General features: G+C 45.9%; 11 protein-coding genes across 11 annotated transcripts; 6 read left to right on the forward strand and 5 right to left on the reverse strand.

Annotated features, from left to right (window-relative positions):
- Window positions 1-201: 201 nt before the first annotated feature.
- Window positions 202-3,294, forward strand: TrAFT101_004431 (uncharacterized protein; the record flags this gene model as incomplete). Its single annotated transcript, XM_066127167.1, has 8 exons — window positions 202-323; window positions 385-592; window positions 652-711; window positions 765-1,079; window positions 1,148-1,337; window positions 1,401-1,475; window positions 1,556-2,954; window positions 3,024-3,294. 8 exons carry the CDS (start codon window positions 202-204, stop codon window positions 3,292-3,294), a joined length of 2,640 nt encoding a protein of 879 aa, XP_065983276.1.
- A 48-nt stretch (window positions 3,295-3,342) lies between these two features.
- On the forward strand, window positions 3,343-4,104 carry TrAFT101_004432 (uncharacterized protein; the record flags this gene model as incomplete). Its single annotated transcript, XM_066127168.1, has 3 exons — window positions 3,343-3,524; window positions 3,598-3,792; window positions 3,849-4,104. 3 exons carry the CDS (start codon window positions 3,343-3,345, stop codon window positions 4,102-4,104), a joined length of 633 nt encoding a protein of 210 aa, XP_065983277.1.
- Window positions 4,105-4,177: 73 nt separating this feature from the next.
- Window positions 4,178-6,143, reverse strand: TrAFT101_004433 (uncharacterized protein). The gene is made up of 3 exons (XM_024902956.2): window positions 6,134-6,143; window positions 5,377-6,053; window positions 4,178-5,315 (listed from the first exon to the last, which is right to left on the reverse strand). Exons 2-3 carry the CDS (start codon window positions 5,888-5,890, stop codon window positions 4,396-4,398), a joined length of 1,434 nt encoding a protein of 477 aa, XP_024765773.2. The 5' UTR covers window positions 5,891-6,053; window positions 6,134-6,143; the 3' UTR covers window positions 4,178-4,395.
- Window positions 6,144-7,030: 887 nt separating this feature from the next.
- On the forward strand, window positions 7,031-8,128 carry TrAFT101_004434 (uncharacterized protein; the record flags this gene model as incomplete). The annotated part of the gene is made up of 6 exons (XM_066127169.1): window positions 7,031-7,172; window positions 7,227-7,342; window positions 7,401-7,515; window positions 7,573-7,649; window positions 7,751-7,802; window positions 7,860-8,128. The coding sequence occupies 6 exons, from the start codon at window positions 7,031-7,033 to the stop codon at window positions 8,126-8,128; spliced, it is 771 nt and encodes a 256-aa protein (XP_065983278.1).
- A 557-nt stretch (window positions 8,129-8,685) lies between these two features.
- TrAFT101_004435 (uncharacterized protein) lies at window positions 8,686-8,877 on the forward strand (the record flags this gene model as incomplete). The annotated part of the gene is made up of 1 exon (XM_024903058.2): window positions 8,686-8,877. One exon carries the CDS (start codon window positions 8,686-8,688, stop codon window positions 8,875-8,877), a length of 192 nt encoding a protein of 63 aa, XP_024765771.2.
- Window positions 8,878-10,304: 1,427 nt separating this feature from the next.
- Window positions 10,305-11,830, forward strand: TrAFT101_004436 (uncharacterized protein). The gene has a single exon (XM_024898877.2). The coding sequence runs from the start codon at window positions 10,401-10,403 to the stop codon at window positions 11,673-11,675; it is 1,275 nt and encodes a 424-aa protein (XP_024765770.1). The 5' UTR covers window positions 10,305-10,400; the 3' UTR covers window positions 11,676-11,830.
- Window positions 11,717-13,120, reverse strand: TrAFT101_004437 (uncharacterized protein). Its single transcript, XM_066127170.1, has 2 exons — window positions 12,004-13,120; window positions 11,717-11,950 (listed from the first exon to the last, which is right to left on the reverse strand). Exons 1-2 carry the CDS (start codon window positions 12,934-12,936, stop codon window positions 11,942-11,944), a joined length of 942 nt encoding a protein of 313 aa, XP_065983279.1. The 5' UTR covers window positions 12,937-13,120; the 3' UTR covers window positions 11,717-11,941.
- Window positions 13,121-15,896: 2,776 nt separating this feature from the next.
- TrAFT101_004438 (uncharacterized protein) lies at window positions 15,897-19,537 on the forward strand (the record flags this gene model as incomplete). The annotated part of the gene is made up of 4 exons (XM_024909223.2): window positions 15,897-16,121; window positions 16,198-17,934; window positions 17,990-18,277; window positions 18,335-19,537. Exons 1-4 carry the CDS (start codon window positions 16,110-16,112, stop codon window positions 19,535-19,537), a joined length of 3,240 nt encoding a protein of 1,079 aa, XP_024765768.1. The 5' UTR covers window positions 15,897-16,109.
- Window positions 19,538-19,590: 53 nt separating this feature from the next.
- On the reverse strand, window positions 19,591-20,042 carry TrAFT101_004439 (uncharacterized protein). The gene is made up of 2 exons (XM_066127171.1): window positions 19,922-20,042; window positions 19,591-19,863 (listed from the first exon to the last, which is right to left on the reverse strand). Exons 1-2 carry the CDS (start codon window positions 20,011-20,013, stop codon window positions 19,713-19,715), a joined length of 243 nt encoding a protein of 80 aa, XP_065983280.1. The 5' UTR covers window positions 20,014-20,042; the 3' UTR covers window positions 19,591-19,712.
- Window positions 20,043-20,561: 519 nt separating this feature from the next.
- On the reverse strand, window positions 20,562-22,156 carry TrAFT101_004440 (uncharacterized protein). The gene has a single exon (XM_024907200.2). The coding sequence runs from the start codon at window positions 22,014-22,016 to the stop codon at window positions 20,826-20,828; it is 1,191 nt and encodes a 396-aa protein (XP_024765767.2). The 5' UTR covers window positions 22,017-22,156; the 3' UTR covers window positions 20,562-20,825.
- A 229-nt stretch (window positions 22,157-22,385) lies between these two features.
- On the reverse strand, window positions 22,386-23,919 carry TrAFT101_004441 (uncharacterized protein). The gene is made up of 2 exons (XM_024904784.2): window positions 23,713-23,919; window positions 22,386-23,659 (listed from the first exon to the last, which is right to left on the reverse strand). Exon 2 carries the CDS (start codon window positions 23,553-23,555, stop codon window positions 22,476-22,478), a length of 1,080 nt encoding a protein of 359 aa, XP_024765766.2. The 5' UTR covers window positions 23,556-23,659; window positions 23,713-23,919; the 3' UTR covers window positions 22,386-22,475.
- Between the last annotated feature and the right edge of the window lie 329 nt (window positions 23,920-24,248).

The following is a 24,248-nucleotide window of genomic DNA, read 5'->3' on the forward strand; positions in this document are numbered from 1 at the left end:
CATATATACTGCTGGAGTCAGGCGATGATACTTGACAGCACTCACTGCAGCAAAACCCCTCAACGTTGATGCAACTCGAACGTTCACGTCCTCGCCTTCTACAACAACAGAGTCTCTATATTCCCATAAGCTGCATAATATTTAGTACGACTTGTTTGTGTAAGTGATTGGCAATATCAATCATGACCATTTGATACTGCCATGGCGCCATTTCAAATCAGCACCACTCAGAAAGCGATCCCAGCTAGCCCTCCTCTTCGGCGATTAGTTCTCAAACAACCCAAGGCTGGTGATTTCTCGGCTGCCGACGGAGGGACTCTCGAGTGAGCCAGGACCAGCAAACAGCTTCTATTGACCATTGCTTACGGAAAACTAAATAAATAGCATTCTCATTGTGCCGGACTATAAGTTAGTTGCAAAGAAAATTGACCAGTTGGAATCGTTGCTGCACCTTCTCTCTGTCGAAGCACCAGGAGCAAATGTGTACGAGTTTGCCGATATTAATCCCTCGCTGAGCAAACCGATCTGGCAATTTCTCGTGGAATCAGGCGATAAACTTGTCCGGGCAATATCAGAGGCACTGGACTATAGTGTAAGTATTAATAGCGGGCACATCTCAGCTATGATCAGCTTTAATGCATTGTCAACCAGAACCAGGCCCGGCCATTAATCCTGATAGCTTATGGGTTTGGTGGCTTCGTAATCAAAAAGGTTATTAAGCATCAAATAATTCATTGCTTGGGAATTTAGTCTGACGTCTATAGGCACTTCATAGTATGTGCGAACAAGCTGGCGGTCCGGCAAATCGAACTTTACAAGTTACTCTCGCTGCACTCCAAGGAACTGTGTTCTTTGGATGTCCCCATCCAACTGAAAGCCATCGAGAGTTGTGGCCAAAGTTAAATAGGCTACTCGAATACTATGGGAAATGGACAGCAAGCTATCTGGCCGAAAACTATCAATTCGTCGCGCAAGTCACAGATGTGTCATCCAAGTTCGAGAAAACAGCCGTTGGTAGTAGTATCCTGACTGTATATGAGGAGAGAGATACACGGATAAAGTTTTGGAAAAAGTCCAAGGTGAGCTCCCAGGAAAAGGAAAAAGACGCTGTGTCAAATATTGATATAGATCACTTCTCCCTGATTAGCTTCTTGGGCGTCAATTAGCGGAGATAACACTGCGAGATGAGAAAACCATAGCAGTTCCCACCGATTATCACGGAATATGCAAGTTTGATTCAACCTGCAAAGTGTATCACAACATATCCATGCTTATCAGGAATGCTATATCGACTCTAATTCAATGGCCCTCCCACTCTACCAACGCCATCATTATTGGTGAGAGCATATTGCCATCCCTTTAGAAAAGCTATGCAAACTTCTAAACTACATTAAACCCAGTACGAAACCCGGTTGAAAGAGTCAATTTTTGGAATAGCTCCATGTCGAATGCAGTGTCAACCGATGGCATGAATCGTAAGTCTACTCCCTCTTCCTCCCTATACCTTAAACTTCTTACAATGAATCATAATATCTAATAGAATTAATGTAAATAGAGGCAACTCCAACTTATTCTTCAAGCGTAGCATTTAGATCCGCTTTCTCATCGAGTTTCGAGGTCCTTGTACCAGAAAGAGGATTCTCTAAGATGCCCTGTTTCGTCAGGAAGATTGAATTCAATCCCAACTTCGTTGGAAGGTCAGCTATTATCGAGGATATTGACAAAGTGCTAGTTCCACGTGAATCCAGCTCTTACGGCCTGCGCTCTTTCTGCCTCTGTGGACTTGGGGGAATTGGAAAGACACAAATCGCAGCCTATTACGCATTCCAGAGGGAAGACGAGTTCGACGCAATATTTTGGATTCAAGCTGACGAGGAGACGAAAATTGCGAGAGGCTTTGTCGATATTGCCAACTCACTTGACCTTGTCGACGGTAGTGACCGCGGCGATAAGGTAGTATGTCGATATAAAGTTCTTAAGTGGCTCTCTGAACCGCGAATGAGAGCTCCAAATGTGGTAAGCGACACTTGCGGTGAAGTTAAGCTTGCCAAGTGGTTGATATTATTTGATAACGCGGACAACATCGACCTCATGCGGGATTACTGGCCCATGGCTTCGCAAGGCTCTGTTCTGGTCACCTCCCGTGATCCCCTTGCGATGACGGAACTTGCGACGAGGGGAATCAATCTATCGCCTATGAGCCCCCAAGAATGTATCTTGCTTCTCCAGAAGCAAGTTGGCGAATCGCCAAATCCTAAGTCTGACCAAGCTGCCTTCCAGCTGGCGAGAACACTTGGAAATGTCCCTCTAGCTATAACTCAAATAGCCACTCGCATCCGCCGAAATCATATGACCATTGACGAGTATGTATCTCGCCAACCAGACGGCTCCTTGCTAGAAGAATTGAGCAAAGTATCGGAGCTTCCGCTAAAGGAACAGTACAAATTCACAATGGCCACGGTCTGGAAATTTGAGTCACTCACCTCTCAAGCTCAAAGCTTAGTTTACGCCATGGTCTTTATGGATCCTGATGGAGTGGCAGAGTTTATTATGGAACAATCAGTAAAAATTCCATCCCTTCCAATGCTCTATTATCCTTATCCTGGTGAAATGTTTATTGAAGCTCGCAATGAACTATCGAAAACTTCACTTGTGCAAAGAAACAAGGAATGCAGAGCCCTTACATGGCACCGGATTGTGCAAGAAGTGGCACGAGACAGATTGAGCCAGACGCAACTCCAAAATTACTTTCAGCTATCAATATATCTCTTATGCGAGGCCTGGGAGTGTGCGAATGATCGATTCAACCGCGAGAATTTCAAACGTCAGAAATGTGAGGATATATTGCCTCACATAAACACTACTCTTCGGGAATATACTACCTTGTACGAGATTGAGGCTTTGCCGATTGACAATGCTTGTGAGTTTGTGAAGCTGTTACAAGAGGTTGGCTGGTAAGTCCACTTTAGATTTTGTGTGCTATCTCATATAACCGTGTTGAAATACCGACTAATTGTAAAAAGGTACTTGGTCCAAAGCTCGAATTATGCTACAGCACAGCCAATCTTCAAAGTAACACTAAAGATCTGTAAACAATACGGAAACCAACTGAAGAGATATCTGGCCGATACATTATTCTCATATGCACGGTATGGGGAAGAAACGAATATGGACCCACAAAGAGTTTACGAATATTGCCTACAATTTCATAATATATGCCTAGAGCTGGATGATGGCTCAATCTCGTGCCGCGAGGACGTAGCTACGTCACACACCAGTCTTGCTCAGGGATAGTTGCTTCTTGACAAATACGAAGAAGCTGTGAAGCACTGCAAAGAATGCATGATATTAGAACAAGCCCTTCCGGACCATCTTTATGAGGGGGCCATTTCTCAATTTGCACATATATATCAAGCTTGGGCTTGGCTTGGCTTGAAACAATATAGCAAAGCTGCTGGTTTATCACTCACCGTCATTGAATACAGGAAGATGAAGTTTAAAGAGAATGATGTGGAATCTTTCAAGTTTGTGTCTTTCCTCCTCAAGATACGAGCTCAAACATGGAAGGAAAAAAAATACTAACTACCATGAGAATAGGCTCGGTCTTGCACTACACTGCCTAGGTATCGCAAACCAGAAGCAGGGTCTCATAGTTGAGAGCATTGGTATCTTTCAGAAAGCTCTTGCCAATTTCCGAGCCACCCTGGGACCAAATTCGTTTAGAGTTGGTCAGATACTCTTAAAACTTGCAGAAATTCTCGCGATGCAAGAAGGACTTGCATATGGAGCAAGGTAGGATGAATCGCAAGGCGTTTGCTACTTTCAGCTAATATTATTCCTGCCGGTAGAATGAATTTTGACCAGGCTATCGACATTTTCCGCCAGGCTCCCTATTATAAACCAGAGCTAGCGAGGGCATTGTACAAGAAGTCGGTATTTTTGGCGTCATTAAAGAAGCAAGAAGCATATCTTAGCATGCATGATGACCCTAGCTATAAGGAGGCGGTTGCGCTATACTCTGACCTTCGTCCACATACCTACTCAACCGCGCAAAATTTAGGTGAAAAAGAATTCGACTCTTTGGTGAGATTCTGGTCTCTATAACAGAATTTTGTGCATAAAACACGGAAGGGCATGAGTCTATCCTGGATTGAAAATGATAGATATTGGTGATCTAGAATACTTGAATGTCTTGCCAATATATCTGCCAAGGACTTATAACTGCAAGGCCTCCACGATTGTGGTGAGTTAAAGCACAGTAAACCAAGACCACCGAATGTCTTGATGTTTCTGCTAAGTATAGAGGAGAAATATGTAGCAAGGACATATAAGTCGTTACGGTACCATTGTCGGATATGGCTAATAGTAATGCTACGAAAAACTCTGGCCCATCCACTACCATCTTACCTGCTTCGTAAGGGCTATTCCTAGTCCAATGGCTAAAGCAACTGATATCGCGACATAAATTGGCACCCCAATCTTCCAATCCACGTTGACGAAGCTCATACCAAAAATTGAAGTAACAAATGACAAAGGCGCAAAGAAAAATACTAGAATAGTAAGAACTTTGACTTCTGCTGCTTGTTCAATTCCCTTTTGAGATTCACGCAATTGTGCCCTGTTTAGTATGATGTCGGTGCCATCCTTACATCGTGCAGCCAGTTTCTCTATCCGTTGAATGAGTACGTTGAAGTCTTCAAGTAGTTCAGCCTGGGTGATGCTAGCAATCTCTTCCGCCTTTTGCATATTCTCTCTGGTGGACTGTTTTGTATTGCTAGAGTCGGCACCGTTCGGCGCACCCGAGCTGTCTGGATTGAGAACTGTCCAGGACTTGGATCCGACCTTGAGGAAGGTCACAACCTCCTCAAGGTAGGCTGCATGCTCGTCTAGTATATCCTTTTTAAATTGTAGATCTGACAGAGATAGAGCCTCATGGCGGTGTGCCCACCGCAAAGCCTCCTCGATATTCAACGTCAACATATTGATCATTTGATTGGAGCTATAGGCAGCATGACGAAAGATGTCGCTCATGGCATATAAAGGCGATATACGCATATTGAGAGGTTTGAGGCCCTCACCATACTGGGTTGGGAGTAGAGATGCGCTTTGAGTGGAGGAGGGCGTCATTCTACTGTTAAGCCCATTGGGAGAATGACCAGGTCCAATTTCGCTAAGAGGGTATATCAGGGCCGCTTTGGGAATTTGAGGCTGAATGACAGGAATACAGTAATCAGGCATGTCCGAATGATAGTCTTCGTTGGATAAGACCTGGATTGAAGGAAGAGGAGTCTTGCCAAAATCAAGCCATATTAGACCTACATAAGAAGATATATTAGAAATACGATACGAAAATCGGTCGTAAATTGGCAAACTTGCCGGCCCAGCCATTGTTCTTTTGAACGACCGTACATGAAATGTGCTGTTCGACGGTATATACACTTTCGCTGTGCATGTATAGCTGTCGAATAATTGACTCGCCTTCGGAGCCTTTCTTCTCTAGTTTAATGTGGTGGCGCCTGATAATTTCTTTACCATCAACGCGCCATCTCTCCACAGTTGTTGAAGTTCCGGCGATGCGCGAGTTCAAAATTGTGATGATGCGTAGCTTTACGATGCCGTGACAATAGCTGGGAAGTAGAGGAAGGTCGTAGAACTCCTGCCCATAATTTGGACCATGGCGCCGCCAGAACTCGGGATCGACTGTGAGCGCGGCGCCGATAGTTTTTAGCCATTCTGTGGACTCATAACCCTTGAGGAAAATGAGTTGTGAGCAATCAGGTCCTACTTTTGGACCGTCCAGGAACGCCTGAGGGTTGGGGAAGTCCTCAACGTGAACTTGGTGTTGGTCGGTCGACTTTTTATCTGGCGACGAAGTGACTTGCAAGTTCATGACAGTCACAAAGTGAAAATTTCTATTGGGGCAAGAAGTGTTGGAGCCCTTGGAGGACGTGCCTCTTGTTGAGGAGTAGAAGCGACTAGCAAGCTTGGAGTATTGGCTTCCGCAGAGTAGGTAGCTATCTTGGGAGCGCGCTGCAAATGACTGCACACGCTTACTATATGAGCCCGATCCATCGATGTTAGTATTGACAGCCATCGAAGCGGTAATTTGTTTCAGAAGAAAGACAAATCTCACAGTGATAGAAGATCTCGAAACTATGGCATTTTGCAATAGATTAAAGACTGAGAGGGGTTAGCATTTTGAACTCAGCTGTGACGGATCCATTCTTAGATTATCCAGCCCCAAAGCCTTGCCAGCCCTGAAGCCTTGCCATTACCATGTTTACCCACCCTTTTCTAAGCTAGAGTCACCCTAAACCAAATTTTAGAGGAATATTACGAGCTGTGTAACCCACCTAGCATCATTACTGGGCCAATCTGTGGCAGGAAAAGCAGAGGAGGGGGAGGGGCGATTGGGGGCAAGCGCTCCTGTACAGCGTAACTCAAACCTCAAGAGCACATGCAGTTTAGGATCTAATTATAGCTTCCATGGCAACTAGAGCATTTGTAGCTCATTTGACTCTCCTATTTTTATATACATCAATACAGGCTATGGCGTTTTTGTGGTGAATACCTACGTGTAGATAGCGGTGCCCCAGAGCTAGAGACTGCACACATTAGCTGCCTCGATCATGTTCCAGAGTTATTTGAATTCCCATACGACGACGATGAATAAATGATGACCTTGGAATTTCAAGCAAAAACACGAGAGTCTATGACGACTGGAACAAAGAGTGAGCTATACATACATGTATGTACATGAGGAGTTTGGGTAGTGTACCGTATGGACAACTTTAGGAACACAGTACACAACATCTAAGTTATAATTGGCTGCCTTGTATAAATTCACCGCCCAAGAGACTCACTACATGTACTTTTTTTTCTATATCGTAGCCAACGCGACACCCGGGACATTGATGCATGTGTCTAAGGCACTGATGCCTAAGGTGCGACCCCTCCAACAGTTTGCGAAGGGAGCCTAGCTGCCCCCCTCTTTCCTTTTCTTTGTTATCCCATCTCCGAGGGACTCCCAATGAAGCCTTCACTTCTGGCAGCTCATAATCGTCTGGCCCAGATTGTTACCTTCTTGTCTCACCCAACCAAGCTCATATCCACGATATCTAAGCATCACGAGCTGGCGCCACACATCATGAATCGAACCGTTCTTCTTGTTGGTAGGTGTAAATGGAACAGCATTTCTAAATTCACGTTATATTGACACAATCGAGGTGCGAACCGTGGAATCGGCCTTAATCTTGCCCGTGCGCTGGCTGCTAATAGCTGGAACGTTATTGGAAGTGTACGGCCCCAAACCAGGGCAGACAATGATCCCTCCATAAAGGAGGTAAGAAACAGTCTCTTGCATTCGAGTTCCAAGCTCTTATCTATAGTTTTCATGTTAGATTGAGGCTATCACCTCGTGCGTTCTTGAGATCAATTTAACCGATGAAAGTACCATCGCCAAAGCAGCCGGAGAGTTTGGCGAGGGGCCTCTGGACATGTTGATCAATCTCGCAGGTATGTGACCCTATGATATCGCAACCTCAATTGGTTCCTTACTAAATCCTTTTTCAGGTATCGGACCTGAGCCAGACAACTGGTGGGAGCACACTGCCGAGATATTAACCGATAAATTCACCACCAATACTGTGGTATATACTCTCCTTTGGGTAGCTCAAGGAGATTCTATACTGACCGTTTCATTCTACACGGCCCTTTCTTAACATCCAAATACTTCTATCCCAACCTCAAGAAAGCAGGTGGTACTATCATCAACATATCCTCCAATGCAGGCTCGATCTCCAGTAAGCAAGGGCGTTTCGACTTTACGAACAGTTTAGTTAACCTTGATATCATGCTAGTGTGCAAGGGTGAAGATATGGCATATCGCATGTCCAAAGCAGCTCTCAATATGATGACCGTAACCCTGGCGAAAGAATTCCAGATGAATAATGATAATATTACCGTCCTAGCTATCAACCCCGGCTATGTTGCTACAAGATTGACAAACTTCTGTTCTCAAGATGACATGGAAGAGTGTATTGCTGGTATTGTGAAAGTGCTGGAAAATATTAGCATGGAACAGACCGGGACCTTTCTAGACTGGCGAGGCCAGACACTTCCTTGGTGAAATATAGTAGATAAAGCATAGTCTTCTATGTACTTGTATTGTGGTACTGTTTCCAAGGTCTACGAAGTCAGGTTAAATACTAACATATATGAAAGTCTATGTGCTATAAAAATAATTTTACTTAAAAATAATAGTATATGAGAGTTACTTATAGTATAAAGCTTTATAAAATACATTATTACTTTTACCTAACTCAAGGATATATTTTTCTTTTTATTTTAAAAGCATTACTTTTATTCTCTTGGCCAATCATGCCCCAGTCTGCAAACCCACGTTGCATAATTATTATTTTCGGGACTTGATCTCGCGTTTACCTAGTTCTCTGTTTACGCCCTCAAAAGTTATAAACAGCGTTCTGTACAAGGACCAAAAATGGCCCTCACAGAGCCGCAGATTGATATTATCGCGAAATTGCCGCTCAATGACCCGCTGACCACGGTCGGGACAAATTGCGCGAAAGAGAAAAGTAGATAGGAGACACTGAGATGCGTCCGGTAGTGATTGATGAATGTAGAAAGTAAATAATAGCGGAAAATTCTCTCGATCTTGGATTCAACATGTACAATCCATCAGGGAAGTATCAAGAAGATGTGAGGTACGAGAATGGCAAAGCGCTCGGATATGAGCGTGAAGATATGGACGAGGATAAGAATGTCAATAAGTATGAACATGAGCATAAACATGGAGAAGGAAATGAGACTAAGAGTAAGGACGAGGATGAAGAACATTTTGGCTTTTACGGGGATTAGAACATATGTGATGTGATTGACGCACTCTCGGAGTACATGAGAGTATGCAAAGACTTTAAAAAACATGAAACAAAGCTGAAACAAAGATCTTATTAGCTTGGCTTGATTCTCTCTAAACTATTCGGAGAGAATACTATCCATATATAGATTATTGTACACTCTCTCGCATATTCTACTAAACTCAATTTCTATCTTGTGTTTAATAAGTATGAAGCTCAAACAGATCGTTTATATAACTACAAACCACTGTGATATAAATATTACTGCGCGAATTATTGCCTATTGAACGCTTCAAACATCGCTGTGAGTAACGGCAAGAGCTTTCTTCCGGCCATGATTTTCTAGATGGCAAATCATACTATCCGCCTCATGAAGGGTGCTAACCCTGGATAGTTAACACAGCCGATTCATCATGCTCCTTAATGTCGTTGCATCCAATATCGGGAAACGTGAAGCAATACTCGGCTTCTGTGTTATTCACAGCTTGTAAAAATGCACTTAACTTACAGCCTAAATGAGTCATCGCATGATGGAAGGCCCGATTCCAAATCACTCTTCCCCCTTGTTCATTTAAGCTGTCAATTACGCAGCCTTCGAATGTGTGAAAGTATCGGTCGGGCGTACAATCAAAATACAAGGGACAAGCCTGTGAAGGGATTACATGTAATTACCTAAGCACTGACCGAGGAGTTGTCGGAACGATCGTATCTACGAGCTTTATTGACCTTTAGCGCCCCCTAAACGCGTAAAGCGAATAAAGCGAATAAAGCGAATAAAGCGAACGATATTGAAGTTGTTACATGATCGTATTACGAATATTGTTCTAGCTTTACTAGGAAGGATCATGAATAGACACTCTGTAGATCTGATAAGATTATCACAAGCTCATTTTCTACCTTCTCAAGCTTCTCATGCGTGTGCCTGCATGTGTGCATTGCGCTAACAGCAAGAAACGGCACATATTTAGTCTAGTTATTACCAAATCAAGCTGTATATGCATGCATCAGGAACAGCGAATTTGCGATCCTTCCCAGCATGGCGAAACTATCACGACTCAGAGGAGCAGCGCTTGACTCATCTCCAGCGGGAACACGTATTGCATGACGTACGAGTCACAACTAGTGTCTTCACCCTTATTGGAGGATCTCAGAACTACCATTATTGACCAAAGGTTCTGGCCCTGCGTACGTGTAGCCAGGAATCAAGTTTTTGCCTGGCGCCTCATGAAATGTCCGCGTGGCTGGTCGTTAGTTAATTGTGCCACGCGTGTGTTCAGCTTCGGATGTGTGCCTAAGGTGCGAATCAGATAACGAATGCCCTTTGTGCCTGGTTACACTGCGAAAGGGTAAATAAAATTATAAATATCTCTACAACGTAGCATACATTGCGTGTCTGGACAATCATCTGTTTTCGCTGCCAAGACCAACTCTCTATTAGTCGTATCAAAGCGTTCTCACTTTCCATCACAAAGTACTCTCATTGTTTTAATTTTGTCTCTGTTATATGGCTATAGCTGCATCATCATGTCTGCTTTAAAAGTCTTAGTTGTCGGCGGCGGGGTTGCAGGCCCGGCTGTAGCCTACTGGCTCTCACGCATCGGTGCCCATGTTACTCTCATCGAGCGATCTGAAAAGATGCGCGCTTCCGGCCAGCAGGTAGACCTTCGCGGCAAGGGCGTACCCATCATGAAAAAGATGGGTATCGAAGCCGCTGTGACAGCAGCATGTGTACACGAATCTGGCATGCAGTTAATTGACCGCAACGGCCGGACCCAGGCATTCTTTCCCGTCGCTAAGAGTGGCTCCGGAAAGCAGGGATTTACATCAGAGTACGAAATCATGCGAGGCGACTTGGTAAAGATTCTTTATGGACTTACCGAGGGCCATGAAAACGTGCGGCATCTATTCAATACCACCATCAAAAGCTTTACTCAGGACGGCGGAGACAGCACTGACGCCAAGGTTCACGTCACCTTTGAAGATGGCCGTGAAGAAGATTTCAATCTCGTTGTTGCTGCAGACGGAACCGGTTCGAAAACACGCAAGATGATGCTTGGTGAAGATGCCCCAGACCCACGACGCGACTGTGGAGGTTATATCGGATACTTCAGTGTCCCATCGAAACCAGGGGATTCTGACAGGGGGACTTTTTGTCACTTGCTTGGAGGAAGAATAATCGGGACAAGAAAAGACATCCCGGAACTTACACGAGTATACATGATCCTCCGTGGAAAGAAACCCGATCTAGATGCAGCAATCAGCTCTGGAAACCCACAAGAATTGAAGAAAGCCCTAGCCGACATTTATCAAGGAGGTGGATGGGAATGCGATCGGTTTATGGATGCTCTACTTCATGCCCCAGAGGCGGATGATGTCTACTGCACAAAAATCGAGGAAGTCAACCTCCCTCATGGATCTTGGTCTAAGGGCCAAGTCGTTCTTCTTGGCGACTCGGCTCATTGCCATACCGCAGGTGGCTATGGATGCGCCTGGGGTTTGGTGGGCGCTTATATGCTGGCGGGCGAGATTGCGACGTCATTGAAGAATAAAGACTTAACAGCTTCAGCCGCTGTAATGCAAGGTGCAAAGATGTATGAAGAAAAATTCCGACCTATTGCAACTGCCATGCATGGAGGCTATGACAGGTTTGAGGACTTGATGGCACCCAAATCGAGTATCGGAATCTGGATCTTACATAGATTTGCGAAGATGGCATCATTTTTCAATTGGGGTGAAATGGATGGCTTGGATAAAAAGACAGCTAACTGGAAGCTGCCAGAGTATCCAGCGCTAGAGTAAGAAGCGAGCGTTGCTTTAGGCGAACGGTTTGGATACCAACGTGGGACATCGCCTCTGTATAAACATTAATATTGTATATTACTTGTATAGTATTCCATCCTCCCCACAATCACAACAACAGTAATCTTTTCTCACACTCTTCAAGCACTTGGGCGTCTTCTATTATCGTCTCAATTTCTCTTTGTTGCACTAAAGGGTATAGACTTCGACTCTCTTTGCCGTACCATGCGCAATCACTCCAGTGCTCGATATTCCTCTTTAAGAAGTTATTCTCTCTGTCTAGTTCAGTCTTCACACCGTAATAGAATTGTCAATCATAATCTCATACCGCAACTCGAAACTCAATATCGCGACTCTCTCCATACAACGACGCTCGATCTTTCAGCCACTGGAAAAGACAGGAACCGCATGCACTCCTCACCCCAAAAGTGTTGAGCTCAATTAAAGTGCATTTCCCCGTATTTTCGCCGTAGAGCACATCGAAAGTAAAACCCTGGCTCCGAATAAGGCTTTCCATCTCATTGTCATCATACGCCTGCATATAAGCAATAATTTCGGTATGAACTTCTTGGATGCCGCTAAGTATTTTGTGAGCGATGTTGGTCATCTCATTTCTATCTTGATGGCCAAATATCCATGGTTTATGCCATCTATACTGGCTAACACAAGATATACCCAACGAGTCGGGGATGCAAAAGACGCGATATTCTCTCTCAGATCTCATTTCTGCATTGAATGGAAGAAAGTATACGTGGCCTTCTTCTCCTTCATGGTTGAGTATATTTGTCAGCGCGCTCCAAGTTCTCGCGGATGTTGTGATGCGGAGTACGATGTCCTCGACGGAATGAATCGGCAGCTTCCCAGGCGTAAGCTGTGCGCCATCCTTTGGAGAACAAGCCCCAAGACGCATAAACAGCCCTTCTGGAGGGAAATGTAGCCCACTAAAGGCAGGATAAACATCATCTTCAAGATCTTCGGCGTAAGATCGATTAAGCACACCGGTATGGATTGAAGCTGCAGCAGCACTGACCAAGACTCTGATCTGTGCGCGTGAGAGCTTGACGACTTGAAGCGCCGCAGGAGGAAGGCCTCGAGATTTCAGTATCAAAGGCAGCCATATGTCGTAGTCGTATGGCTTGTTAGTGGGGATGGGAAGATCTGGCGCCTCTTCAGCGGTGTGGAAGTTGGTGTTAAAGTTTATCGGGACACCCTTGTCCAGATCTTGCAGGACATCCTGATAATCGACGACCGAAAGCCGCATTTTACGTGCTTGCACACTTGACCGAGGGCTGAAATACTGCCTTTCACGTTGACGCGGAGGTATCGCATCTACAGCAGTAGATTTATTGAAATGCCCGCTAAACAGCAGAATTTTATAAGGAAACTGGGCGCGCGTTGATAGAACAGAGCGTGTTTGGTAGTAAAGGTTGCCGAATGACTCAGGCTGCAGGGTTCCCATCAACTTTAAACTTTGGCGATGCAGCTGTCACTTTCGGAAACTTTACTCTGCTCGTCTTGACGCGTCCGTAGTCTAAACATAAATTCGAATAGAGTTATCTGGACTGCCTGATTTGGCACAAACTTTTGTCACTCCTGTGACTTAATTTATTGCAGCGCTCATAACCCAATGCCTGCCCATGACTCACCTGATGCCATGGTCAATATTATGACACAGATGCCAAGACTGCAGTGATTCAAGCGTATTGTTGCGGCCTTAAAACGGGGAAACAGAGCATTGTTCAGACTGTAAGTAATGATAGGGTCATGTATGTCCATACGATCTAAAAAGCAGTTCAAATAGTTTATGCGAAATAATACCTGCGATAGTACACTGGGGAAAATACATGTATGTTGTTTTTTCTCGAAGCTCCACCATAATTAGTGCGCTATAATAGGCACCTACTCTATTCATTCCACTCGAGATATGTGCTGCTCTCTCAGTCGCATGCAGTACCAACCAGCACAACGAGAGTTACTCTTTGTTGGTCATCTTTGAGTAAGTGCGCTTAGTTTTACCGATATCCTGGTAACTTAGGCAAATACAGACTGGACATATTTTCCAATTTCAGCACAATGCATTCGACGCGCGACATTAAAAATTGACCTCTATCTCGTCACTAGGGAGTATACACGCACATTTCGCATTTCAAGACTTGGAAAAATGAATCCCCATGGAAGTATGTAGCAACTTCAAAACAGCCCTGTGTATTTACTCTGATTATATGCGCGATTTGGAATAGTTTCTTGCCCAGAGGATGATACATGGGTGCAATCATGCCTACTCTCCATACAGGCCGCAGTCGGCTTAAGGCTCAATTGAATAACTTAATTGTGCACTGAATAGATCGAAAACTAATTGATGTGCTTTAATAGAAGATACAGTCCCAATATATTTCAAGTTTCAACCTAATGGATTCTCTTTTTCTCTGATGTAGGCCAACTTGACTTCAGTTGTCGTAGAACCAGGAGTTATTTTATTTTCAAACAGATAAATCCTTGGCGAGAAACTTATAACGGCTTGCGTCGAAAGACAAAAGAAAAGACGGCCAAGTTTACATTCTCTGATCTAAAGTTAGCAGAGTCCCTGTAACCGTAAGCCGCACCTGATTTCTGTTTTGGTTCTTAGTATATTATGTTGATACCATATTAAAATTCCAAATAGTTATGTAATACCAAACATGCAATCATGATAAAATGAAAAAAAAAAAAAAAAAAAAAAAAAAACAGATAAGACCTCTGGGAGAGGCTATCCGTGCTTAAAAAAGGCGTTCATTGTCAAAACCGCTCAGGCTAAACTTCGAAGAACCAGTGGCTTGGTACTATTAACATCTTTCTTCCCTTAAAGTGACTAGTGAATATCACAGCCATCGATACTTACTCAGGAGATGTTTTAATCGGGCCGGTATGGTAGGGGTTAATGGTAAGTCTTTCAAGGGGTACTCCATAGAAAGTTCTGAGAGTTGAAAACAAAGCATCTGCTGACTCGGATTCTAGACTTCGGGGGCCATCTGCCGTGGTTCTCCCCACAATCTATCATTCCAAGGAGGCATAAGCATGAACGAACCACACGGTAACCCTCCGAACCCGCTATTCAGCAGTCAGGCTTCGCTTACTCTCCGCATCGGAAAGCATAACCGTTGGCCACGCTATTTGCATTGTAACAAATCGGCTGCACGGCAAATATGTTCGTTCCTGAACATTATTCTCTAGTGATACTACTTTCTAGGCCCCGAAACCGGTTATCTCGGTATTGGTGTGGAGTTAGATCGGCTTCTGCTTCGAGAACTGCCGCAGGGGAACTTTTGCGCGGCCTCACCGAACATATCGCGGGCACCAACAGCACTGCTTCATGTACATATGAGGAGATTTACGGAGCCTACTTGCATGAGTATGTCACTATTCACCGAACTAGGCATTTACATGCATTAGTTACTCCTTCTTATGACAAGTGCCTATTTTCCATGATACGAGAACTACACTAAGACTGAAGTGGCCATTACGCATTTGGGTATTAAGAAAATAGACGCTGCAAAAATGAAGCAAAGTACATACAACGGCGCAATACGAATAGCACTATGAGCAGGGATGTCACTACTTTCGCGTGGGCGCCATTCCACTTCGTGCGTCGATCATTTACTCAGCCTCAGCTCTTTGTCAAAAAAACTGCTTGTCTGGTCTGTTTAGCAAGTAAATAGTGATGATAAAGGCCTCCGCCTGCTCCTCTTTCTCCTCCTCAGCGTTTTCTTGGCAGGACATTCTGGCGCTATAGCGGTGGTGCCACGGCACTATCGGCCCTTTCACGGCTCGTTGCCGGGTCTGGGGATGCTTGTGGGGTAATTTAGCGATGACGGGTGGACTTTGACGATGGTAAAAAGGGTCAAAACGCGTTGGAGCCGTACGTAATTAGCGTTGGTTCCTCTCAAGGCTGCTTGTCAATTGGGAGCTACGGCGTAGTAGCCATGAAACCGGCAATACTATCTTGGCTAGAGGCTGTGGGCAAACTTGATTGACGGCGAAATTGAGTGACGAAATCATCCTACGCAGGAGCCAAGTCAAGCTAGCAGAGGGCGATCATGAAACGGCCAGATTCGGGTGGAGATGCCCTGAAATGGCCTCAGCCAGGCTGGTTGTCCAGGCTTCTCCGTATTACGGCCACAGCCTTGTCCAGATCACCTTGTCCTCTCCACACCCCATCACCAAGTCTGGGGCCAAATGGTGATCTGCGCGGAGAATTACCAGCGTTGGAGGTAGCAGCAGGATAGACTTAAATACTGGGCAAGATGCCGCACATTCAGCTCTTCGATGAAACCCCAGCCAGTATCGTATCTGCATGCACGTTGCGATACCTCGTGGCGGGTTTACTTCAACTTCATACAGTAGTCTAAATTGGCATCGCGTTTGCTTTGCCCGTGTAGAGGCTGAGAGACCGGCACAATGCGGTCAACGGTGAGTATCTTGCAGCTGTTATTAACTACATATTTTCTCTTTCTCAAACAAGCACATGCTAATTTTGTTATTTTAGACCTTGTCTGGAGCAGCATTGCTGTCGCTGCTTCAGTTTGTTTATCCTGTTTATAGCACAGCCTCCAATGACCGCGTCGCAGGATGCCTAGGCAGAAACGGCGGATCAAGCACAGGACCCCAATTCAGCAAAAACGTATACAAGACCGATTTCGATGGGGTAACTTGGGACGAAGACAATTGGCTGCTCAGCACAACACAATTGAAGCAGGGCGCGTTTGAATCGCGAGGCTCTGTAGCCAATGGGTACCTTGGCATCAACGTCGCCAGTGTCGGGCCCTTCTTTGAGCTCGACACTGCAGAGAACGGCGACATCATCAGCGGCTGGCCTTTATTCTCCAGGCGTCAGTCGTTTGCAACCATTGCTGGGTTCTGGGACTCTCAGCCAGTCATGAATGGGACAAACTTCCCGTGGATCTCCCAGTATGGATCTGATACCGCCATCAGTGGCATTCCGCACTGGAGTGGGCTCATCTTGGATCTCGGCGACAATACCTATCTTGACGCTACGGTTGACAACCGAACCATCTCCCACTTCCGATCGACCTATGACTACAAGGCTGGAGTATTGAGCTGGTCATACAAGTGGACTCCCAAAGGCAACAAGGGAAGCTTCGATATCAGCTATCGCATCTTCGCCAACAAACTATATGTTAACCAAGCTGTGGTCGACATGGAAGTTACCTCGTCCAAGAATGTGCAGGCATCAATTGTCAATGTTCTTGATGGCTTTGCTGCCGTCCGTACTGACTTTGTGGAGTCTGGACAAGACGGCAATGCCATCTTCTCAGCTGTACGACCAAATGGCGTTTCCAATGTTACGGCTTTTGTGTATGCCGACATTACTGGCTCTGGGGGAGTAAACCTGGCGAGCCGCAAGATTGTGCATGGCAAGCCATACGTACACACCAACGCATCTTCCATCGCACAGGCTGTTTCAGTCAAATTTTCCGCAGGTCATGCCGCACGCGTGACCAAGTTTGTTGGAGCTGCATCTTCCGACGCCTTCAAGAACCCCAGGCAAATTGCCAAGAATGCAGCTGCCACAGCACTGAGCAATGGATACACCAAGTCTCTTGACCACCATGTTACAGAGTGGGCAAATGTCATGCCCGAAAGCTCTGTCGACAGCTTCGCCGATCCTAAGACTGGCAAGCTTCCAGCAGACAACTATATCATTGACTCTGCTATTATGGCCGTTACTAACGCTTACTATCTTCTCCAAAACACAGTCGGCAAAAATGGAAGCAAGGAAGCCAACGGAGCTCCAGTTAATGTCGACAGCATTTCTGTCGGTGGGCTGACCTCCGACTCTTATGCTGGACAAGTCTTTTGGGATGCTGACCTCTGGATGCAACCCGGCCTGGTAGCCGCTCACCCTGAAGCCGCTGAGAGAATCACCAACTACCGTCTCGCAAGATATGGCATGGCCAAGGAAAATGTCAAGACTAACTTTGCGGGTTCCCAAAATGAGACCTTCTTCTCTGCGGATGCTGCCGTTTTCCCGTGGACCAGTGGCCGTTATGGAAACTGCACTGCTACTGGCCCTTGCTGGGATTACGAGTATCACTTGAATGGAGATATTGGCCTGTCTCTAGTCAACCAATGGGTTGTAAGCGGCGATACCAAGTACTTCCAAGAGAACCTCTTCCCGATTTACGACTCAATCGCTCAGCTGTACGGGAACTTGCTGAAGCCCAACAAGACATCATGGACATTGACCAACATGACTGATCCTGTAAGTTGATTCTCATTATTTTTAATGTTGCTATCCTCTGATTAACATGTCATAGGATGAGTACGCAAACCATGTCGATGCTGGCGGATACACAATGCCCCTCATTGCGGAACACCTACAGAACGCAAACACATTCCGCAAGCAATTTGGTATCGAGCAGAACAAGACTTGGACTAACATGGCGTCCAATGCGCTGGTACTTCGAGAAAATGGCGTCACGTTGGAGTTCACAACCATGAATGGCAGTGCTGTGGTTAAACAGGCAGATGTGATCATGGTCACCTATCCCTTAAGCTACACCACCAACTACAGCTCTCAAGACGCTCTCAACGATTTGGATTATGTGAGCTTCTACAACATCCATGCGTCTATGCCGAGTAACTGCTAATCAATTATATAGTATGCTAACAAGCAATCTCCTGATGGACCTGCCATGACCTACGCATTCTTCTCCATCGTTGCCAACGAAATCTCTCCCTCAGGATGCTCGTCATACACCTACGCTCAGTACGCCTACAAGCCATACGTTCGCGCCCCATTCTATCAAATCTCAGAGCAGCTTATTGATGATGCTGAGATCAACGGTGGCACCCACCCGGCCTATCCATTCCTCACTGGCCACGGCGGCGCTAACCAAGTCGTTCTCTTCGGCTACCTTGGACTCCGCCTCGTGCCTGATGACTTCATTCACATTGATCCAAACCTGCCTCCGCAGATCCCCTATATTAGATACAGAACGTTCTACTGGCGCGGCTGGCCTATCTCCGCTTGGTCTAACTATACTCACACTACAATTAGCCGTGCCAGCGGCATCGCTGCGCTTGATGGAGCGGATCAGCGCTTTGCTGGAAAGACTATAACCATCCACGCTGGGTCTGAACACAACCCGACAGCTTATCAACTGCCTGTCAAGGGATCTGTTGTTGTTCCTAACAGGCAGCTTGGCTCTCAGCAAACGTATGCTGGCAACTTGGTGCAGTGCAACGCCGCTAGCTCCCCTAACACTTATGTGCCTGGTCAATTCCCCATTGCAGCCGTGGATGGTGCTACGTCTACCAAGTGGCAGCCCGCCTCTGCTGCCGATGTAAGCTCTATTACAGTAACACTCGACCAAGAGGATGTCGGATCCCTAGTGTCAGGCTTCCACTTCGACTGGGCTCAGGCACCTCCTGTCAACGCAACAATCATTTTCCACAACGAGGCCATTAGTGACCCAGCAGCGGCTTTGAAGTCCCAAAAGCATAACTCGAATTTCAAGGTTGTCACATCTTTGACCAATATCAAGCAGTCTAACCCCTACGATATCCATACCACTGACTTGAATGTCATTGCCATTCCCATTGGAAACACGACCAATGTCACTCTATCTCAACCTGTTGCTGCATCTCGATATGCATCGCTGCTTATTGTGGGCAACCAGGGTCTCGACCCTGTAGACGTTGCGGCAAAGAACGGCACTGGGGCTACTGTGGCAGAGTGGGCCATTTTTGGACATGAGAAGGGACATACCAGCACTCCCAGCCCTCACAATAAGAGAAGACTGAATGTACGAGCAGCGGCTGCCATGTCTGACCCAGCCAGCCTTGTGCGTCGGCCTCAGTAGTCCACTGTAAGGCGGTATAATGATCACGTATGATAATAATGACTTTTAGATTATTCGTTATATAGTAATCAATAACATAATCTTTTATACAACAAAGCTTTTTTACATTCCAGCTGCTTCACCCCATTTTTTGTCAAGAATCTACCCAACTTGCAAACACAAATATTCCTGCCATTTAGGCATGGCAATTCGCTGCTGGACCGCAGTCACACCAATATCCTGTCTGAGGAATGCCGTATGCTTTGCAAAATGACGGGTCAATGCAGTCACGTTGACAGTTGGATTTAGCACCTGGATAGTAAAGGCAGCAGTTGACTCGCTTATTGCTGTCTAACTAATTAGGATCCATGTACACAGGCAGAAGCAGAAGGATAATTCCCTTACAGTTCAGATGGAATTCCCATGACCGCAGATGCGAGTATAGCAAGGGCAAAGATTATAGCTTGCATTTTGGATATGGTAATGTGCGAACTCATTCACGTTTTTTTAATCTTGTGTAGTTTATAATGAAGGAATTTGTCTCCAAAACTGAGAATTTATTCACGGTCCCGGACGAGTTTTTATACTCGAATTCTATTCTATTATAAGGAACCTCTGAATCAAATTGTCGATCTCGACTGTAAGAAGTTATACTTCAAGATTGTTTTCGGGACCGAGTACCTCAGGATGCCCGAAACTGAGAGCTTACAGGCAGTAGATGTTTAAGACCAGTGTAACCCTCCAGAAGCAAGGGGCACATGGTAGTGTGGGGGCCGAAGCGACGAGCTGATTGCGCGATGACGTTTAATGTAGAACTCTAGTGAGACGTCTGTCTCACTTACTCAATATGCCAGCAAATAGAACGTGCTGTTTGCCACATAGCACATTACTAGGATTCAAGTAGGTTAATGATCTTCATTCCTAAAGAGCACACGAAACACCCTTCGCCACAATGAACTTGAATGAAATAGTTTACAGCTATAGAGCGCTTCGAAGTCCATTGCGGGTAATCAATGCTTATAAAATTTATATCAGATCAATTTGCGTTTGCATTTCCTAATCATTTGCTATCGTATACCACGATTCCTGTCTCTAGCGAATAGATTCGCTGAGATACTCTACGAGGGCTGAGCTACGTTCGTCGCTTGTCTACAAGAGATTCTACAGGATGGTTTGTTTACACGGGCTAGCAAGATATGGGCTATCGGAAAAGTAATTAAACTGTTTCACTACTGCAGGTTTAGCAGGAAGCTTATTTTATTCACACCTGCAATGCCGAGGTATGCCATATTCCGTCTCCAAATTTATATCACAATCTCTTCTCGACAATCTCCTTTACTTTAACCAAATCGAGAGCCTCGACTTTTCTCCTCTTAAATCCTACTGTTGTCTCAGCCATGCATAGGGCGTTGTAAATTGCTTCTTCAGTCGCATCAGCTGCAGCCTCAAATAGCCCATCAATAGTATTGTTATCCGACATCTTTACGTCATACGGCTGCGGCGTGTAGGCCTTGTTAGTCCCAGATAACTCTAGGAAGGGGACACTGTTGGCGTTGGAAAAGGCAAGAAATATATCTCCTGAGGTATTGTTGCCATAGCCGCCGACCTTGGCCAACCCAACAGTGGCGCGCTTAGCCAATCGCTGGAGCTGGATGGGCACGAGAGGAGCGTCTGTTGCAACGACGATGATAATACTACCGTCTTTACGGGGCTCTTTTTCTCCAGGCCTAAGCTTTTCTGGCACCTGCTGTCCTTGTTCTTTAAGGATTTGACCCACAGGGACACCTCCAATATGAAGATTGTCCATCAATCCATAGTTGGCCTGGACAAGCACTCCAACTGTATAAGACTTTTCATTTCCGTCAATGTCATACCCTTTGACTACGCGGCTGCTAGATCCTGTACCCCCTTTGAAGTGATGGCACATCATGCCTGTTCCGCCTCCCGTGTTGCCTTCTTGCACAGCGTCTGCATTGGCACTTCGAATACCATTGACAATGTGCTGGGGCGTGACGGCGAATTTACTTTGATCGTTGAGATAGCCGTCGAACGTTTCAGCAATAGTGGGTATGAGGAAGATGTTAAGCTCTTTATCTTCATTTGAGTGATGTTCAATAGTATATTCCCAGACTCCGCGAAACGCATCACCAACGGCGGAAGTAGTGGTCAGAACAATTGGCGAATAGAGCAGCCCCGTTTCATCAAGCCAGTGAGCGGATGTCATTTCTCCACAGCCATTGAAACTAAAGACGCCGGCAAAACTTGCATACTTGTACCAGTCTGGCCTGGGTAAGATAACAGTGACTCCGGTGTTAATATCGGTGGATATCTCTTTGCTATGAGGGGAGCTATGGATAGACTCGGTATGGGCCAAGACGCCTGGAACGTCGGTAATGGAATTGAGGGAGCCCGTAGGCCATTTCCCAAGCCGTAGCTGAGGTATAAGTTGACGAATACGCCGGCGAGGGTGAGGCTGGATCTGATTAAATAAGAGCGTCATATTGCGAATTTTGCTGCAGGGATGAGCAGAAATTGTGTTGACATTCACAAGGCTATTCAACAAAGGCAAGGGATATGTCGGGCTTTTATATCCCGCATGATGTTGGATGCATATCTGCTCTGCAAGTATTAGATCATAGTAGCGCGCTGCCAGAAATGGCAATTACATATCCACGGGTACTATAGACCACGCCACGCAATCGTCTTCAGCGATTGAGTCACCCACTGTAACGCGGGGGTCGATATAAAGTCATGGATCGCCCATCAACCCAACAACAGGACGGCAAGCTTGCGATTACGTAGACGCTTCGCATTTCTAAATTGTTGATTATCATCGATAACGAACATATGGTTTTAAGCGCCGTGAGGGGTACCAATACATGCAATTCTTCCGTTGATCCATTCGGCCATCAGTTGAAAGCCTCAAAGCTATCGACATTGTATCGTAAACTACAGTACATCAGTGCTCATGAATATCTTCGCTCAAGGCGTTGAGAACATCTCTCGCTTCGTTTCTAACATTCTCGACAATCGTGCCCGCATCCTGTACGTCCCGTACAAGACCTACACCGGCACCAACATACGTTGCCAGCCTTCCCTCCGGACCCCATCCAGCGTCGCCGCTCTTGGCAGCCTCGTCGTGTAGCACTTGGAGCTTCTCAAACGGAACACCAGCCTCGTGATCAATCCAGCTGCGGTTGATGAGAGTCCGAGGTGCAAATTGTTCAGGCCAGCCAAAAGTGCCTCTTAGGTGGTTGTACAAGTGGGTGCGAAGAGTATTTTTGGCGCCATCAGACGCTCGAACCACTTCGTCTTGGTATCCTTTTGAGATGCGTGCCTCTGAAGAAGCAAGAAAGCGAGTTCCCATGGCGACGGCAGCAGCTCCCAGCGAAAATGCCGCTGCAGCGCCTCGGCCATCGATGATGCCTCCCGCCGCAACTACAGGGATTCCAAGATCTTTCCTGGCATTCACGGCATCAGCGACTTCTGGAAAGAGAACAATAGTTCCTGTACTCTCCTTTGCCATTCCATGTCCGCCTGCTTCAGAGCCTTGAACAACGAGAACGTCTGGTGGTGTTGAGCTGTTGATAGCCGCAAGAGCGTCACTCAGCGTACCGACTTGAATCCAAATTTTAGTATCACAAGAAGCTCCGCGAAGAGAAACAGTCCATTCATCCAACTCTGCCTGGCCATTTTTGGGCGCAAATAGCCAAACGGCACACGGTTTATGCTTCTCAATAGCACTTGTTGCAATCTTCAGGTCACCATTCCATACCTGGAAGCCCACACCAATGGGGAGCAGAGGGTGGCGTAAATTCGATGCTTCTATCAGTTCCCTCGCCTTGTCTAGATCGGCGAACACCCCATCTGGCTTGGCTTGTGGTCCCATAAACCCAAGGCCGCCAGCCGCAGACACGGCGACAGCCAAGTGAGGGCCTGCCATAATGCGCATAGGTGCACCAACAACGAAGGGTTTCTTCACCCATGGATAAGAGAGCGCCAGCATGCGCCGTAATTCTGAAGTACGTTGAGTAGCCATCGTAGGACAATGATTAAATCGAAACAAAATGGCTGTGACGTAGAATAGACAATTGGCAATTCTTAGCGTAGCTTAGCTTTGGCGGGGATACAGTAAAGACCTAGCTGCCACAAGTCAGCCTGGCTATCAATGATCTGCAGACGTATTGTTGTATCACCTGGGCAGACAGATAGAGACAAGCAAACAGTCCTACCAATTAACTTGTCTCCTGTTGGCGGAAGATGCCGTTCTGGACTGTTTCAACGGGGTCCCCGCGTGCTGATAAAGCTTCAATGTTCTCAGAGTTGTACTCAATATGACATAGCGTGAAGATGGACCAGAAGCTCTCCTGCGGCAGAATGAGCGGCAAGAACAAAATCAACTTAGACGCGGACTCTTTTACTCTTTTAAGATGAATCAAGGCCAGACGAGAGCGCGCATCTGCTTTATGGGTGGGCTCTACGGCACTTACCGGTGATTCCTTTTGGGTATAGCCGGCCGCAAGCCGATTGTTAAGCTTCCGCGGAGATGCATTGTGACGCAGCACTATATTAGACAGTATATCGTCATTGGCCACTAAATCATCATCAACCAGCTTAATAATGGTTTTCAACTTTATTGTGGCTAAGGCAAATGCTATGTGTGGCTTCATGGCAGAGAGTACTATCGAAGTTTAACAAGATGTAAATTTGGGGAGTTCACAAAATTTTCAGC

This window comes from Trichoderma asperellum, chromosome 2 (genome assembly GCF_020647865.1).
Source record: "Trichoderma asperellum chromosome 2, complete sequence".
NCBI classification, from domain to species: Eukaryota; Fungi; Ascomycota; class Sordariomycetes; order Hypocreales; family Hypocreaceae; genus Trichoderma; species Trichoderma asperellum.

Bases quoted from the DNA above. Each gene is read 5' to 3' on its own strand.
- TrAFT101_004437 (XM_066127170.1), bottom strand. From the start codon at position 12,936: ATGCGGCTTTCGGTCGTCGATTATCAGGATGTCCTGCAAGATCTGGAC.
- TrAFT101_004440 (XM_024907200.2), bottom strand. From the start codon at position 22,016: ATGACGCTCTTATTTAATCAGATCCAGCCTCACCCTCGCCGGCGTATT.
- TrAFT101_004439 (XM_066127171.1), bottom strand. From the start codon at position 20,013: ATGAGTTCGCACATTACCATATCCAAAATGCAAGCTATAATCTTTGCC. The intron at 19,864-19,921 runs GTAAGGGAATTA...TTAGTTAGACAG, and splicing joins ATGGGAATTCCATCTGAACT to CAATAAGCGAGTCAACTGCT.
- TrAFT101_004436 (XM_024898877.2), top strand. From the start codon at position 10,401: ATGTCTGCTTTAAAAGTCTTAGTTGTCGGCGGCGGGGTTGCAGGCCCG.
- TrAFT101_004433 (XM_024902956.2), bottom strand. From the start codon at position 5,890: ATGAACTTGCAAGTCACTTCGTCGCCAGATAAAAAGTCGACCGACCAA. The intron at 5,316-5,376 runs GCAAGTTTGCCA...CTTCTTATGTAG, and splicing joins AAAGAACAATGGCTGGGCCG to GTCTAATATGGCTTGATTTT.
- TrAFT101_004441 (XM_024904784.2), bottom strand. From the start codon at position 23,555: ATGGCTACTCAACGTACTTCAGAATTACGGCGCATGCTGGCGCTCTCT.